General features: G+C 46.6%; 1 protein-coding gene across 2 annotated transcripts; it reads left to right on the top strand.

The window, feature by feature from the left end:
- The first annotated feature begins 2,029 nt into the window (after window positions 1–2,029).
- Window positions 2,030–14,606, top strand: LOC133924400 (probable amino acid permease 7). Of its 2 annotated transcripts, none has more exons than XM_062369909.1 (7): window positions 2,030–2,249; window positions 2,352–2,588; window positions 4,092–4,185; window positions 12,932–13,146; window positions 13,398–13,531; window positions 13,653–13,880; window positions 14,005–14,606. In XM_062369909.1, exons 1-7 carry the CDS (start codon window positions 2,165–2,167, stop codon window positions 14,404–14,406), a joined length of 1,395 nt encoding a protein of 464 aa, XP_062225893.1. In that variant the 5' UTR covers window positions 2,030–2,164; the 3' UTR covers window positions 14,407–14,606. The 2 variants fall into 2 exon arrangements, with proteins under 2 accessions (XP_062225893.1, XP_062225894.1); XM_062369910.1 differs by lacking the exons at window positions 2,030–2,249; window positions 2,352–2,588; window positions 4,092–4,185 and adding exons at window positions 11,360–12,102; window positions 12,192–12,425; window positions 12,613–12,706.
- Window positions 14,607–14,786: the final 180 nt, after the last annotated feature.

Here is a 14,786-nt window from a genome sequence, read left to right as displayed (position 1 = left end):
CATGATCACTTTCTATTGACATGGGTTAGCACATGCCAAACTGAATGGAGTAGCACAGATCATAGAGTTCTTCATAGTCTGCTTCCAATTTTTATAGATTAAGTCATGTTTTTTTTTTGGGTAACTTAGGTTCCTGCTTTCAGTATCCTCATCTCCTGCTGATTCTCTGGAAGGTTTTCTAGGACTTGATGATAAATGTGAATGGTTTGGTGATTGCCAATGCTATTTGACTATCAATCTTGGTTGTAATACTAAAACAAGCTATTGCCACTTTTAAGTGACTGATATATGTGTAAGCTACAATCTATGTGTCACTTTTCACTATTAGTGTAATTTTAATTTGTAGAGATGCATATATTACTTTTTTTATCCACAGAAAAAATAGCTTATCCTCTAAATTCTGCACTTATCATGTCATCATATATTTTTGTGCAAGAGGAATACACTGTGCAAATTCAATTGACCAAGCAATGAAGTACAAGGATTGTCCCATATGGAATGTTACTTTGCAGATTTAGTTGATCAAATGATGCACTACAAGGATTATCACGCAAGGACTTTACTGTTTTAGATTCTATTTTACATTTTATTTTGATCTGAGACATTGTAATTGTATTCATTGTATACATTCAGTTTTTTGTGTTAATTTTTCTCAGTGTACATAATCATTTGGTTAATTAATATAATTGATGTATTGAGTTTTCTACATATGTGATTGTTTGTTGTGCCTCTATTTGAAGGATGTAATGATGTATTTGCTCAAGATTACAAAGTTTAGCCCACGTTATGTATCAATAACAGATCTTAAAAGCATATGGCTTGTTCAATAAGCAACATATATGTCACATCCTAAATTTGTGGATATCCACCATTGTTTGATCTAAAGGTCTAGGTTACTTCAAATGTCAAAGCATATCAGTTTTATTGTCGACTATTGTTCGTAGATTCTATTGTCAATATGTTCCCTCAGACATTTTATTTCATGAGATTTGCATTGAACATGTTGGCTAGAAGTGTACCGGTATTGAACCAACTACCCATACTTGATTGGTTTAAAGGAAATGAACCTAAAGTGCACTATCTGTTAAAAACCTCAAAATTTCCAATAAACTGAATATAGCTCTACAAGTAGCAAACCCCCCGTGGATTGACGATATATGTGACCGGCGTCGTATATTACCAATTTGTGTTACAAAGATAAAAGATTGGTAAATTTCTTAGAATATCGGTTCAATCAATTAGATTATCCACGTAGATATAACAATTTGTTATTATGATGGTTCGCATTAGGGTTTTTTGTTATTAACTTCATGGAACGATCAACACCTACAACCATTGATTTGCACTGTGAGTGTTCTTAACGGTATTGTGGTTTACTTTAATCAATTGGTCATTTGGTTATGCATTTTTTTTTACAATTACAATAATATATAATACACTTACAAGATGAGCACGAACTAAGAAAGAAATTCTTAGTTGACCTGCTGAAAATACAATAGGAATGAACCTGAAGACAACATCCCTGTAGTTGAACGAAAATTTGTTAAATGCATCAGATAGTGCATGGTTTCGGACTAAGAGATTAATTGTGTAGTTATTTTTGCTCATGACTATTGTACCGCTTATTTTTTTTTTTACTTTACATATTTAAAAACATCTAAGCATAAGTTAGCTTAAAAAAAATACATAATCATATCGATATATCGGTTATTTGACTTTAGTTATGCACAATTGTGATAGGTGATTGTAATCTTCTATATCGTAATTTGCTTAAATAATATAATAGGTGACCGTATACTTCTATAACATAGTTTGTTTAAAATTTTGACTCTGTTACAATATTACTGATTTTATGTACATATTCTTATCACAATATTATTAATTACACGTGTTACACGTTCACGGTTCACGCTTACTAGTTTTCCAAATTCACCAACGGATACATACATACCTACACCGTCCCTTTCAAATAAATAAAAGAAAAAAAGGTAGCTTAAAAGCCTCAACCTTCTCCAGTTGTCCTCCCAACACACGCCATTACCATTCGCTAGGCGCTTCAAATAGTCCCCAACTGCCCCCTGCACCACTCGTTCGTTCCTCCGACGCAGAAAAGGATTGGAGCAGGCAGAGATCGATCGGCTTGTTTCGCTCGGCCCGTCCAGCGATGGCGCTTGGCGAGGGGGGAGATCGCGGGGCCGCCGCTCCCCTCATCTCGGATCGCCCGAAACATGGCGGCATCGTGCGAAGCGGTGAGTCCTCTGCTCTTGCATCCGGATCGACCGTCGTCAGAAGGCGCGGGCGCCATCGGGTTCGGCTAATCACCTTGTGCTGCAAAAATATAACCGGTGAAGGGAGCATGTGGACGGCGGTGGCGCACGTGATCACGGCGGTGATCGGGTCCGGCGCGCTGTCGCTGGCGTGGAGCATCGCGCAGCTGGGGTGGGTGGCCGGGCCGGCCATGATGCTCGTCTTCGCGGCCGTGACGGCGCTGCAGTCCACGCTCTTCGCCGACTGCTACCGGTCGCCGGACCCCGAGCACGGCCCGCACCGCAACCGCACCTACGCCAACGCCGTCGACCGCAACCTAGGTACGTGCGTGCGTACGGTGACTGACACCGTCGGCCTTCTCCGCCCACTCACCTTTTGTCCTCTTTTTAAGAATTATTTTTGTCTGGGAGAATCTTAATTAAGAAATGGGTGTTTAACTGCCTGTGTATCTTCGGCACGAATTAAGGATCGGCGAGTGGTAGACAGTCTGGATCTTTTTATTAGTACCAGCAGCAGCTGACATGTGTTCTTTTCTTGGGTTTAAGGGGTGCATTATAGGATAGAATTAGAGACTATGGATATAAGTTTTGTACTTTTTTAGTCATTAGGTTGACTCAAAATTTAGACAAATAAACTAAATATTGATCCTCACCTAAGCTAAGGAGAAGATGAACTAAACAATAACCAAGAACTACCCATTAAGTTATCCTTATTAGACAGGAAAACCACCCGGCATCGCCACGTTTAACATAGTTAATCTAGCATGTGCCAAAGCCTTTTAATAACTCTGATCGTCTGATGCAGGATTAAGCTAGCAATAACAATGGATTAAGCGAGACTCTTCAACGTTGTTAGTTTCCATTAATGACGACCCAGCTAACTTAATCTAGCCAAACAACATTTCATATTACTAGGTTAGTTGTCCAGTAAAAAAAATTGGGTCAAACCAAACTACATGCGCCTTAAGGTGAGCTAAACTAAATTATCTTAACTCATTCTCTCAACCATATGCAGCTATAGTAACCTAGTACTCGCAAGTAGAGGAAAGGGAAAATAAAGTCACTAGGAGGCCTCTGTTTCTCTCTGTCTTTGTCCAATTTGATTTGATGGATTATTATTGTGGGGAAAATGTCTAACTGAAAGATACAAAAACGAACACGAGTAGTTGAGTCCAGCACCACCAGAAGTCTGGAGCACGAGAAAGCCCGTGGCAAAGTGTGGCACGGCTCGACCGAACACTTGGTGGTGGGTAGTGGAGCGGCTCGCAGAGAACACGTCAGCTAAAATACTAGCGTGATCTTACGATGCGGCCTCAGGGGACGTGGCGGTGTGCCCCGGCATTCGGCACTGCAAAAAGCACATGTGCCAAAGTAACATATGGCCTAGCAGAGTGACAAGTGGCATGAACGATTAATCTATTCGAGTCCGGCACGACTGATTCCCCCCCCCCCCCCCCAAAAAAAGTCCGACACGTCTTATTTTGTTTAGTTGTTGCGATCAATCAGTTTGTGTAAACAATGTACGTACACACATAGAGGAGGTGCGGCCGACGAAGTGCTGTGGTCGTTCACCTTAACCTTAAGTAAGCAACTGGGACCAATGGTTTAGTTGTATCCAGCGATGCGTCTGTTCTTGGCCTGGCAAATGTGGCAGATTCAATTCGCCGCCTCTCATCATTTTCCACATTCAGGATTTTTATTTCATTTTCTTTCATTCATTTTTCGACGCTGAACATTTTACTGCGCATCCAGGGCACAAGTTTTCTTTAATTAGCTCTTGCTCCGTGGCTGGCGATTCATGAACGTGCATCGAATGCTTGGCAGGTAGCACGAGCGCGTGGTTGTGCCTGCTGTTGCAGCAAACGGCCATGTTCGGCTACGGCGTCGCCTACACCATCACGGCCTCCATCAGCTTCAGGTACGCTGCGTCCTCTTCCCAGACTCGCTACACCCATGTTCTGTTTAGTTGATTGATCACCCCAACCAGGTTGGGCTCAGCCTGCACGCGTCCAGCTCGCTACACCCGTCTGTTTAGTTGACTGATCACCCCAACCAGGTTGGGCTCAGCCTGCACGCGTCCAGCTCGCTACACCCGTCTGTTTAGTTGACTGATCACCCCAACCAGCCAAGCTGAGAGCGAACGAGCTTCTCTACGTTTCCTCAGACCTAGCTCTAGCGGTACCGTTGCATGAGCAAGCCTGGCCTAAGAGCGCGTGCAGGCTACCAAACGCACGCGGTTGCTTCCATTAGATCATTCAATCATATTTTCTTCGTTTTATTTTCTTTCCGATTATTTTTTTCTGCTCATTTTCTTTATTTTTTCTTATCTTTATTTTTTCTTATCTCTAATAATTTTTTTCGAGAAGAATCGTAAAGAAAACAGAGAGAATTCTGTCTTAAAAAGAATGATCTTGAAAATCCATTTGTGATAAAAATCATAGAGTAAAATCGTTAGAACGCTGAAAAAATAAAAATCTCTTCACGACGGGATTTTCATTTCTAAAAATAACCATTGGCCATAGCCTTAGATCTACCCTTCACGATGGAATTTTCATCCCTGAAAAATAACCGTTGGCCGTAGCCTTAGGTCTGGCTAAGGGTAACGCAGGCAACCGTACGGATGCACAACTGCGGCTACAATCTTGTATGCAAACACGTGTCGATTCCGTGCCGTTGGCAATGGCATGGTATGGACGGAATGCCGTGGGCCTCTCCTCTCCTCGGGCCGTGAACCAAACAGCCCGGATGTTGCGAGACTGGAGTTTTTTTTATTTTTATATTTTTTTGAGTTTAAATTTAAATAAATAGATTCCCGACGAAAAGATTTGTAAAAGTAGGCGCCCACCGCCCTCTCAGAGGGCTGCAGCCCTTTGAGAGGGCGGGTACGGGTGCTAACCGCCCCTGAGAGGGCAGTAGGCCTAATCGCCCCCTCAGAGGGTGGCAAGAGGGGCTAACCGCCCTCTCAGGGGGCGGTTAGCCCCTAGCCGCCCTCTAGGGGCTTTTTTCATGTAAAATTAATTTTTTTTTCATTTTATCCTATAAAAATGTATTATTTTTGTAATTGAAGAAAAAAAAAGGGGTGTAAGGAAATTAAGAAATTAAATTTGGAGTAGGTTATGTAATAACGGGAGGAAAAAATCAGTAATTAGTAGTTGCAGCATTTTACGTGGGTATGGGGTGCGAACGAGGACAAACATAGTATTGAACACATGATGAAAATATTACAATACACTGTAACCGCGACGACACGATGAGGAAACAAAGGTGGCATGTACGATTCGCACTAAGACCTTATTAGTGCGCCGATCCTAATCATAACATGCCTTAGGGAAGGAAAGTATGTCGGGTTACATTAGGTACTCTCTACTGCGTGCATCTAGGATACTTTCCCTTTCGGAGGGCATCGGGGCCTGCCGCCTTAGCACGGCGGGCTCTCTCCCGCTTCCTTTCCCTCTCAGCCTCTCGAGCCTGAGCCACAGTACGGTCGTGCGCCGCCTTCCTCATGCGCTCTTCTTCCTCCCGCTTGAGACGAAGTTCCTCTTGCTATTGCTCGTACTCCCGACGTGCGTACGCTTCCCTTCTCCACCTCATGTTCATGTCGACCCACAGCTTCTGTGAGTCATTTTGCTCATTGTCGAGCCACTGAATAAAATCACAGAGCGGTGGAGGGGACTGAACAAATGGAACAAGATGAGCGGTTAGTAAAAGAGGGTGCGTAATCGGAAGAGATAAGGCGGACATCTGTTACCGTACCGGTCGATAACCAGTTGTTGCATTGCGAGGCTTGTCATACTCGTAGTTGGCACACATGAAGAAGCGTAGTCCATAGGTGTATGAGATGTCCTGCGACTCGCGGAGCTTACAAAGGTCACCACAGAAGCACATTGGTGGTTCGAGACCTTCAGGTACGGTAGTCCCCCAATGTTTCTTTGGTGGGCTCGATGGAGCTGAGGAAAACATTGCACTTGAGAGATATGAGAAATGAGCGATGCTTCTCCGTAAGGAGGTTTGGCTACTTATAGTTGGGGGAGGCAGGAGCATTGGATTCGCTCTTAAAGAAAGGAATTAGGGCATGGGCGTAGCTTGCGGAAGGAGCATCGGATTCCATCTTGAAGAATGTGATAGTTTTGTCGTTGCCCATGGTCAGAGATTCCACGTTTATTAGCACCCGTGTTGTCATTTACTGATTTAAAAAAGCTGGGTAGTGTTGTCACATCTTGTTTAAAGCCTGCGGCAGGAGGCATGTGTTGTCAAGTCATGGTTAAAGTTTAGTGTTGTGGTCACTTGTTCATTGAACGTGTCTGAATATGAAATGCATTTACGAAATGCTAAGTCGACCATACAAAGTGAACGTATCTTAATACATATGAGCACATCACGAAGCGAATACGCATATGTTAGTTACAAAAAATGTAAAATGCTACTCATGCCTCCCTCGTTGCCGTCGTCTGTGCGCCCCATCGTGGTCCCGATGCCGCTGGTTAACCCTCACGTGACCCCTAGAGTAGGTGAGGGGGTCAGGTGGGCCGACGTGTCTGGTAGGTCTAGTAGGGACCACCGGTGTCGAGGGCTCATCGTGCGTGGGCTGGGTCCGAAGCGGTGCACTGGAAACCTGGGACCGCTGAAGGACGTCGTAGTCAGGTGTGCCCCCGAAGAAGTCACGGACGATGTCGTATGCGGTGTCGGGGCCAGCCTCATCCTCCTGACTAGGGTAGGAGGACTGTGAAGGCTCGGCAGGCGTCCATGTGTACTGGATGGAGGGGCCTGTGAACAAATGATCACGTTAGATACGAACAATATGGTATTGAAAGTAGTAGTAAAAAATGTATAATTGTACCTGCGTGGTACGACGGTGCAGCGGAAGAAGGCCACGCTGACGTACCGTAGTACGTTGCGGGGGGGGGGGGTAGGGTGTGGGGCCGCCGAAGACGGACCGGCTTCGTCACCGAAGTAACCTGAGCACAGTTGTAACTTATTTTGCTGAAAGTACTAGAAATTAGGAAGAAGGGTTCCCGGAGTACCTGACTGTGGACGTACAGGGCTCAATCTGCGAGGCTGCGTCGAGACTTGTGCAGACGGACCTAATGAATGTTTAATAACAATAAGTAAAGGATATTGATCAATATTATTCAAAAGTATAATTCGTACCATGTTGCTCGGACCCTCCAAGACGTGATAGAAGGGGTCGTGTGGGTGCCGACACTGAAGAACATCGGTGCACGTCTGACGGCCGAGACGACTCGGCGTGTACACCACTCGTCCTGGGAGGCGGCCCTACTAAATCTATGGTAGATCGGCAGGAGGTGAGCTTCAGGGCGCGCGTCGTCTTGTCGAAAACCCGTCTAATGAAGCTCGCAACATCCGACGCACTTAGGTGATGCCCTTGCCGGACGCGGTCCATGGCAGCAGCTGCATCCCTATTTACATCATAAATGATATCTGTCTGCGGATACGAACAATAGTGAACAATTAAAGTATACGGTTATGTTCATTCAATATGGAGTACGGACTTCAAAAAATGACTTACTGCTAAAGCGGCGTCCTCGTCCCAATGCACCGGGTATGTCTCCGTTGTCGATGCGACATGGCCCCGGACATCATCAGGAGTGTAGGTGACACGAGTCCGCGTACGAGGTACGTACCACCGTAGGTACTCCCTGAAGTTTCCCTCGGTGTGGGGACGCGCCTCATCAACGACGTCCTGTAGCGCTTAGGCCCATGTTGCCACGTAAGGGGCCAAGCGGTCCGCCCAGAGGTGGCCAGCTGGCTGGCCTTTCCGCGTGTACCTGCATTGAAATCACGGTAAATGTAAGTCAAACTTAAACAAAGGTTGCTCAAACTAAAATTTATCAAATGTACCTGTGGATGTGCAGGGGGACTGTACGGATGGGGACGAGCGGGAATGCAAAGAAAGCACGCTGCAACACTCTTTTTTCGCTGTACTCCATATCAGTAGAGGGGTAATACTTGATAACACGCTGCCTGGATTTCTTGCACAAATTGTGGCTAATTAACGAGGTAGATTGTGATACGAATCTTCATATGTACCGAACCTAATCTCAATAGTCTTTTGTTTCGTCCTCCATACCTTCGCATAATTTATTGTGTACTGGAACCTTTGCTCAATAGCACGGATTATTGATCGTAGCTCATACCTTAGGTTGTCCACAATCTCTCCGTACATAACATTTGCAATGAAAGCAGAAGACAGGTTCCGATGGGCGAACTTTATTTCCTCAATATGACAATTATGTTCCTTAACTATTGAGCATTGCCAGTAGTCTGCCCATTTTCCTCTAAATGCGTGCACCCACCAAGGGCACTCAGGAACCAAGCACTTCACATCGTACTCTCTTTTACTTGATTTAACAACCTTGAATTGCCTACGAAGAGACAATGACCAGAATTTTACAGCATCAATAACTGCCTCTTTTGTAGGGTACATAGCACCCTGTGACACCTCATTCTCATGGTATGGCCACGGTGTCTGGTCAGCCTCGCTAACCACCAACTTCAAAAATTCTTGATCCCGCCACTCTGCAGGAACTGCAGCATTACCCTCCTCATCAGAAGAATCCCCATCGGCAAGGCCTTCCTCCAACTCTTCATCCTCCAAATCCATATCTTCAATGATGCTAGGGATGTACTCCCCTTCATCAGCTACACCCATCGGCTGCAGGTCTGGAACATCACCAACCTCCTCTCTAGACCCTACATTAGCCGCCTCTGACTCATCTTCCATTGCCTCACTTGGTCCTGCTGCTGCTTCTGCAGAGTTCACCTCATTTTGATCTTTCAGGTACGCCGCAGCTAATAAAACAAGCGGCATACCACGTTCACAGCATATATCTACATACTGCCTCCAAGTTGATGTGGCTTCGATGGGAACAAGCTCACCAAAGTATCCATGACTAGCACGACTCGGAACACCTTTCAACTTCAGCTCATATTGCTGCGGATCCAGTTGGAAAAATCGCATGAGTCATTTGCACACCCCCATAATAGTCTTCTCATTAGCCTTACTAAGCCCCTTCATAACATGGCAAAATCCAGAGAGATCTACACCGTTGGGACCGTACATAATTTCATCCTCACCATAATATATCTGAAAAATTAATTTATCTCCCATTCCTGGAAACACCCGCAAACATAACACATGTTAAGACAACAAACTATATTTCTGATTATCAGATAAAATAGTTTTTAAATGCTACCCTGGGTTCGCAAATTATCATCTACTGTTGACTCATACGTCCGCATGTACAAGTAATATACTATAAACTATATACTACAAAAAACATACTGAAAATAATATACTACAGGTAACAAATTGAAAATAATATACTAAAAATAATATTCTATATTCAACTATTATCGTGCAATTTTCTAACTAAATTTTACAATTTTCTAAACCCTAGATCTAAATATCTAAAATCTATGTCATATACTACTACTGCACTAATTAACAACAATAAAAAGGATAAAAAGATTGATCTGAAATTTTTTTCCAAATCCGCAGCCCAAATACAGCAGGGCTTCGCCGATCTCTCTTCCTCCCCTCTCCTCTCCTCTCTTCTCCTCTCTCTTCTCAACATTTCTTTTTTTCCGAATTTTATGATTTTTTCTCCATTTTTCGGGGTTTTTATAGACTCCAGGGCGCAGAGGGCCGGCGCGGGGCGGCGGACGGGAGGAGCCCTTACCGCTCCCTGAGAGGGCGGTAAGGACCTCTACCCGCCCCCTCAGGGGGCGGTAAGCTGTGGGGCCCGGGCGGGAAGGCCTACCGCCCTCTCAGGGGGCGGTTAGCACCCGTACCCGCCCTCTCAGTACCGCCCTCTCAGGGGGCGGTTAGCACCCGTACCCGCCCTCTCAGCCTTCTGAGAGGGCGGTGGGCGCCTACTTTTGCAAATCTTTTCGTCGAGAATCTATTTATTTAAATTTAAACTAAAATATATATATAAAAAAAAAACTCGCGAGACTGCCCGCGCGACGTTCGCTGGCGAGAGCCCAAGCTGTAGCAAGCTTATGTCTAGTGGTCAACGGCCCACCTTCAAGTCCATGAAGAAAGTTCGTGACAACGAGAAGATGCTTTAACGAAAGAAAGTGCCATTCCTTTACAAAAAGATGCTTGTGACTTGTCACTCATTTCCTTCCTGATTATGCGAACGAGAGTGAAAATGTTCAACCTCCCTTTTCCATCTCTCTCCTTCTCTCCCATTCCCGATTCCCCAACCGTACCACCAAGCTCGAACTCTCCGTCTTGGGCCACTCGTGCCATCTAGGAAGAGAATAAGGGACTATTTGGCATGATTTCAACTCCAGGATTCATACTGAATCTAAAGTACGTAAGTTAATATAAAATAGTTTATATCTTTATTTTTAACATAAAATACAAATAAGATGTCTTACTCAAATATCTTCAACTTTTCCCAAATTCAACTCTAAGAATTTAAGAATTTTTAGAACTAAAGTTCTGTCAAATATGTCCTAACTCATTTAGCTCCAAAGATTTTGCTAAACTATATATGATTCGCTACTTCCATAAAAAATCAATGTATACGTCACTGCTTTCCGGCTCGATTCAGATCCTGGTAGCTTTCCCTGCGTACCATGGCCAAGCTAAGAACAAAAAGAGACCAACTTGTCTCTGTGTTGCCATCATCTGTTTGATGGGTAACGAGCTAAGGAATGTCACGGAGAGTGGCTTTCTTGAGCTGCGCGAAAGGACTAGGAAGTCAATAGAGCAGCTCGAAGAGCACGACGTCGAGTTTTTTTCTTTGATCTGCTGCAACGATTCTACTCTCCTACAGTAATAGTAGCTGTTAAGTTACCCAGGTGCGAACTTTCGGTCAATAGATTTAAGATGCTGCTGATGAATCCACCGTTGCCATCGATATGGAGCTGAGTGGCATCGAAAGAACAATATGGATTTGGCTCGATGCTAGTTCCCTCGACATGAAAAGGAATCAAAATGGTCCACATTGTCCACAAAAGTTAGGATGAGAAAAACCTCCATGACAACAACTGTGCAAAGAAAAAAAAAGGAGATATGATCGGTTGCTGGGGCTCGAAACCTTTGTGTGTGGGGGGGGGGGGGTGGTGGGGCGTTGCTATATTGGAACTGTGGAAAACTTGATTGTTTAAAACGAAGAAAACTTGAAAAATTGCCATCAAGAAGGAACTAAATAGAGCTATGACACTAGTTTGTGCAAACCTTGTGAAAAGGCCATAGCTAGCATAACAGTATAAAATGAGTGGTGGGACAAGCCACCGCATCCGCATGTCATCCGGGACATGGATGTTGGTCGGAAACGTGGGTCATTTCATTTGTGCTCCTGTAGTCCTCATAGACGCGGGACCATCGGGTCTACTCCCGCCCAGTGGGCATGCCCCGCCGACTGCGTGCGCGTCCGGAGAACAAGCGGTCAAAATCGCGCGCGCGCGCGGTAGCAATAATGGCCCAGTGATTCCAAGCTCAAGCAGCTGTCGGAGGATCGATCACCTCGTCACGCATACGGCCCCAAGGTCGATGTGACCACCTCACCAAGGTCGCCGTGGATCCGCGGCCCCGACCGCTGTCTCCGTAGACTGGTTCCATCCTGCGTGATAGCTAACCTCCATCCGCACCGACCGATACTGCGACACCGTATAGCGCAGCCCGCGCTCGTCGCCCCGAGCAGCCAGCCAGCCTCTCGGCCCAATCCCAGCTAGCCGGCGAACGGCGCGGAGATCCCGGAGGCCCCCGCCCGAGAGAAGCGCGCGCATGCAATGGCGGTGCACCACTCCCTCGAGGCGCTCGACGGCCGGTGCGACGACGACGGTCACCCGCGCCGGACCGGTAAAGTGCCCGCCCAACCTTTTACTTTTTTGCATGCGCGCACTCGATCCCCGGTCCTAGCGTTTCCCTATCGGTCGCTCTCCCTGCAGGGACCGCGTGGACGTGCGCGGCGCACATCATCACGGCGGTGATCGGCTCCGGCGTGCTGTCGCTGGCGTGGAGCGTGGCGCAGCTGGGCTGGTTGGCCGGGCCGGCCTGCATGCTCTGCTTCGCGCTCGTCACCTACGTCTCCGCGGCCCTGCTCGCCGACTGCTACCGGCGCAGCGACCCCGATAAGGGGCCCCGGAACCGCTCCTACTTGGACGCCATCCGCGTCTACCTCGGTATACAATATATAGCCTCCGAACAAGCTAGCACGTACTGCTTGCTACCTAATTTCTGATCATCAGTTGCAGCAACTATAATCTCTATATATATATATATGCGAGAAAATTGATCGATTAAGCTAAGCTTTGTGGTGTGGTTTTATGACTTAATCCGTGCTGTGCTGCTCTGTGCCGACGTGCTCAGGCAAGAAGCAGACCTGGGCTTGCGGCTCGCTGCAGTTCGTGAGCCTGTACGGCTGCGGCGTCGCCTATACCATCACCACCGCCACTAGCATAAGGTAGTCGTCGCCGGTAACAATTTTTTTCCCGCACAACTTTCTTACAGCTAGCTGAACCTATAATCGTGCTGCCTGCCTGTCTATATATCGAGCACGAGCCTGATGGTATGGATCAAGACGTGTTAGTTCTTGTGCTGCTTCCGCTCCATTTCGCTGATTAGTTTCATATGGTTGCTGCGTGTTCGTGTGTGTTGTGTTGGATTGCTCTGTTGCTGGATGTTGCAGGGCGATTCTCAAGGCGAACTGCTACCACGAGCACGGCCACGACGCGCCCTGCAGCTACGGCGGCAGCTACTACATGTTCCTCTTCGGCGGGGCGCAGCTCTTCCTCTCCTTCATACCGGATTTCCACGACATGGCGTGGCTCTCCATCGTCGCCGCGGTCATGTCGTTCTCCTACGCCTTCATCGGCCTCGGCCTTGGCCTCGCCAACACCATTGGTATGCCTTTCTTATTTCAATAAATCCAATATGTTCATCATCTGAACTCAATAATATTTTTTGAGATTATCTGAGTTCAATACTAGTAGTCTAGTAGTACAGTAGTATGTGCACATAAAACCAAAACTGTACTACTTTCGCTGTATCATCGGACCACAATAATGATGTACTGAAATTAACATCTTAGAGGGCTGTATGTTTGTTGAGATCAAATAGACAGATAAGCTTACAGGCTTCTTTCTGTTCTTCAGCTAATGGAACAATCAAAGGAAGCATAACGGGTGTTCCGATGAGGAGCCCTACGCAGAAGATATGGCGCGTCTCGCAAGCCATCGGTGACATTGCGTTCGCATACCCGTACTCCTTAATCCTCCTGGAAATACAGGTAAATGGAGCTCATCCTTATAGAATTACAACTCAACAGAAATCGACTAGCACTCATGTAGTATCAGTAACAGCTAAGGGCATTTTCAAATTTCTTTTTGTTTTCACTTCTGACAATGTAGGACACCCTGAAGTCGCCACCAGCCGAGAACAAGACGATGAAGAAGGCGTCGATCATTTCAATCCTCGTGACAACCTTCTTCTACCTCTGCTGCGGCTGCTTCGGCTATGCGGCCTTCGGGAGTGACGCGCCGGGCAACCTCCTCACCGGCTTCGGCTTCTACGAGCCGTACTGGCTCATCGACTTCGCCAACGCCTGCATCATCCTGCACCTTCTGGGCGGGTATCAGGTACACCAACAGTCCGCAACATCATAATCACAGACTGAATGCTGAAAAACAGCTAGTGAGTAGTGACTCGCTCGCAGCAGTATAGCGCTCGATGTAATACTGTTACATGTCTGATACCCTGCAGGTGTACAGCCAGCCGATCTTCCAGTTCGCGGACAGGTTCTTCGCGGAGAAGTTTCCCGACAGCGGGTTCGTGAACGACTTCCACACCGTCAAGTTCGTGTGCCTGCCGCCGTGCCGGGTGAACCTCCTGCGCCTGTGCTTCCGGACGTTGTACGTGGCGAGCACGACGGCGGTGGCCGTCGTGTTCCCCTACTTCAACGAGATGCTGGCCCTGCTGGGCGCGCTCAACTTCTGGCCGCTGGCCATCTACTTCCCCGTGGAGATGTACTTCATCCAGCGGAAGGTCCCCAGGTGGTCCACCAGGTGGCTCGTCCTGCAGACGTTCAGCGTCGTCTGCCTGCTCGTTAGCGCCTTCGCGCTCGTCGGATCCATCGAGGGGCTCATCAGCCAGAAGCTAGGCTAGGCTAGGCTAGTCCATCTTCTGTGTCCGATTGCTTTTCTTGTTATAGCAAATGGGGAGATGGCGTGTCTCTCCCTGGTGATGAACAGCAGCATCCTAGCAGGTCATCTGGAGAAGAGGATCAGAGCGTGGCTGTAATACCCGAGTTTTGGGATTTGTACTGTGAGTGATGTAATAAGAAAATTATGAAAGAAATGATGTCAGCGCCCGAGTCTTCGAATGGGAAAAAGTGGGTTTTCCGATTCGTAGTTCAGATGAACGATCGGAGACCGTGATTGTGTAGCTCTTGTCGAAACGAATCCGTTTTGCTATTTAAACATCCGTTTTGGATACTCCATAACCGTGGCGAGCTCAATAAATTTAGACTGTTGGATAAAAGGAAA

Source organism: Phragmites australis, chromosome 7 (genome assembly GCF_958298935.1).
Source record: "Phragmites australis chromosome 7, lpPhrAust1.1, whole genome shotgun sequence".
NCBI classification, from domain to species: domain Eukaryota; kingdom Viridiplantae; phylum Streptophyta; class Magnoliopsida; order Poales; family Poaceae; genus Phragmites; species Phragmites australis.
This window is presented reverse-complemented; position numbering and strand designations above follow the sequence as displayed.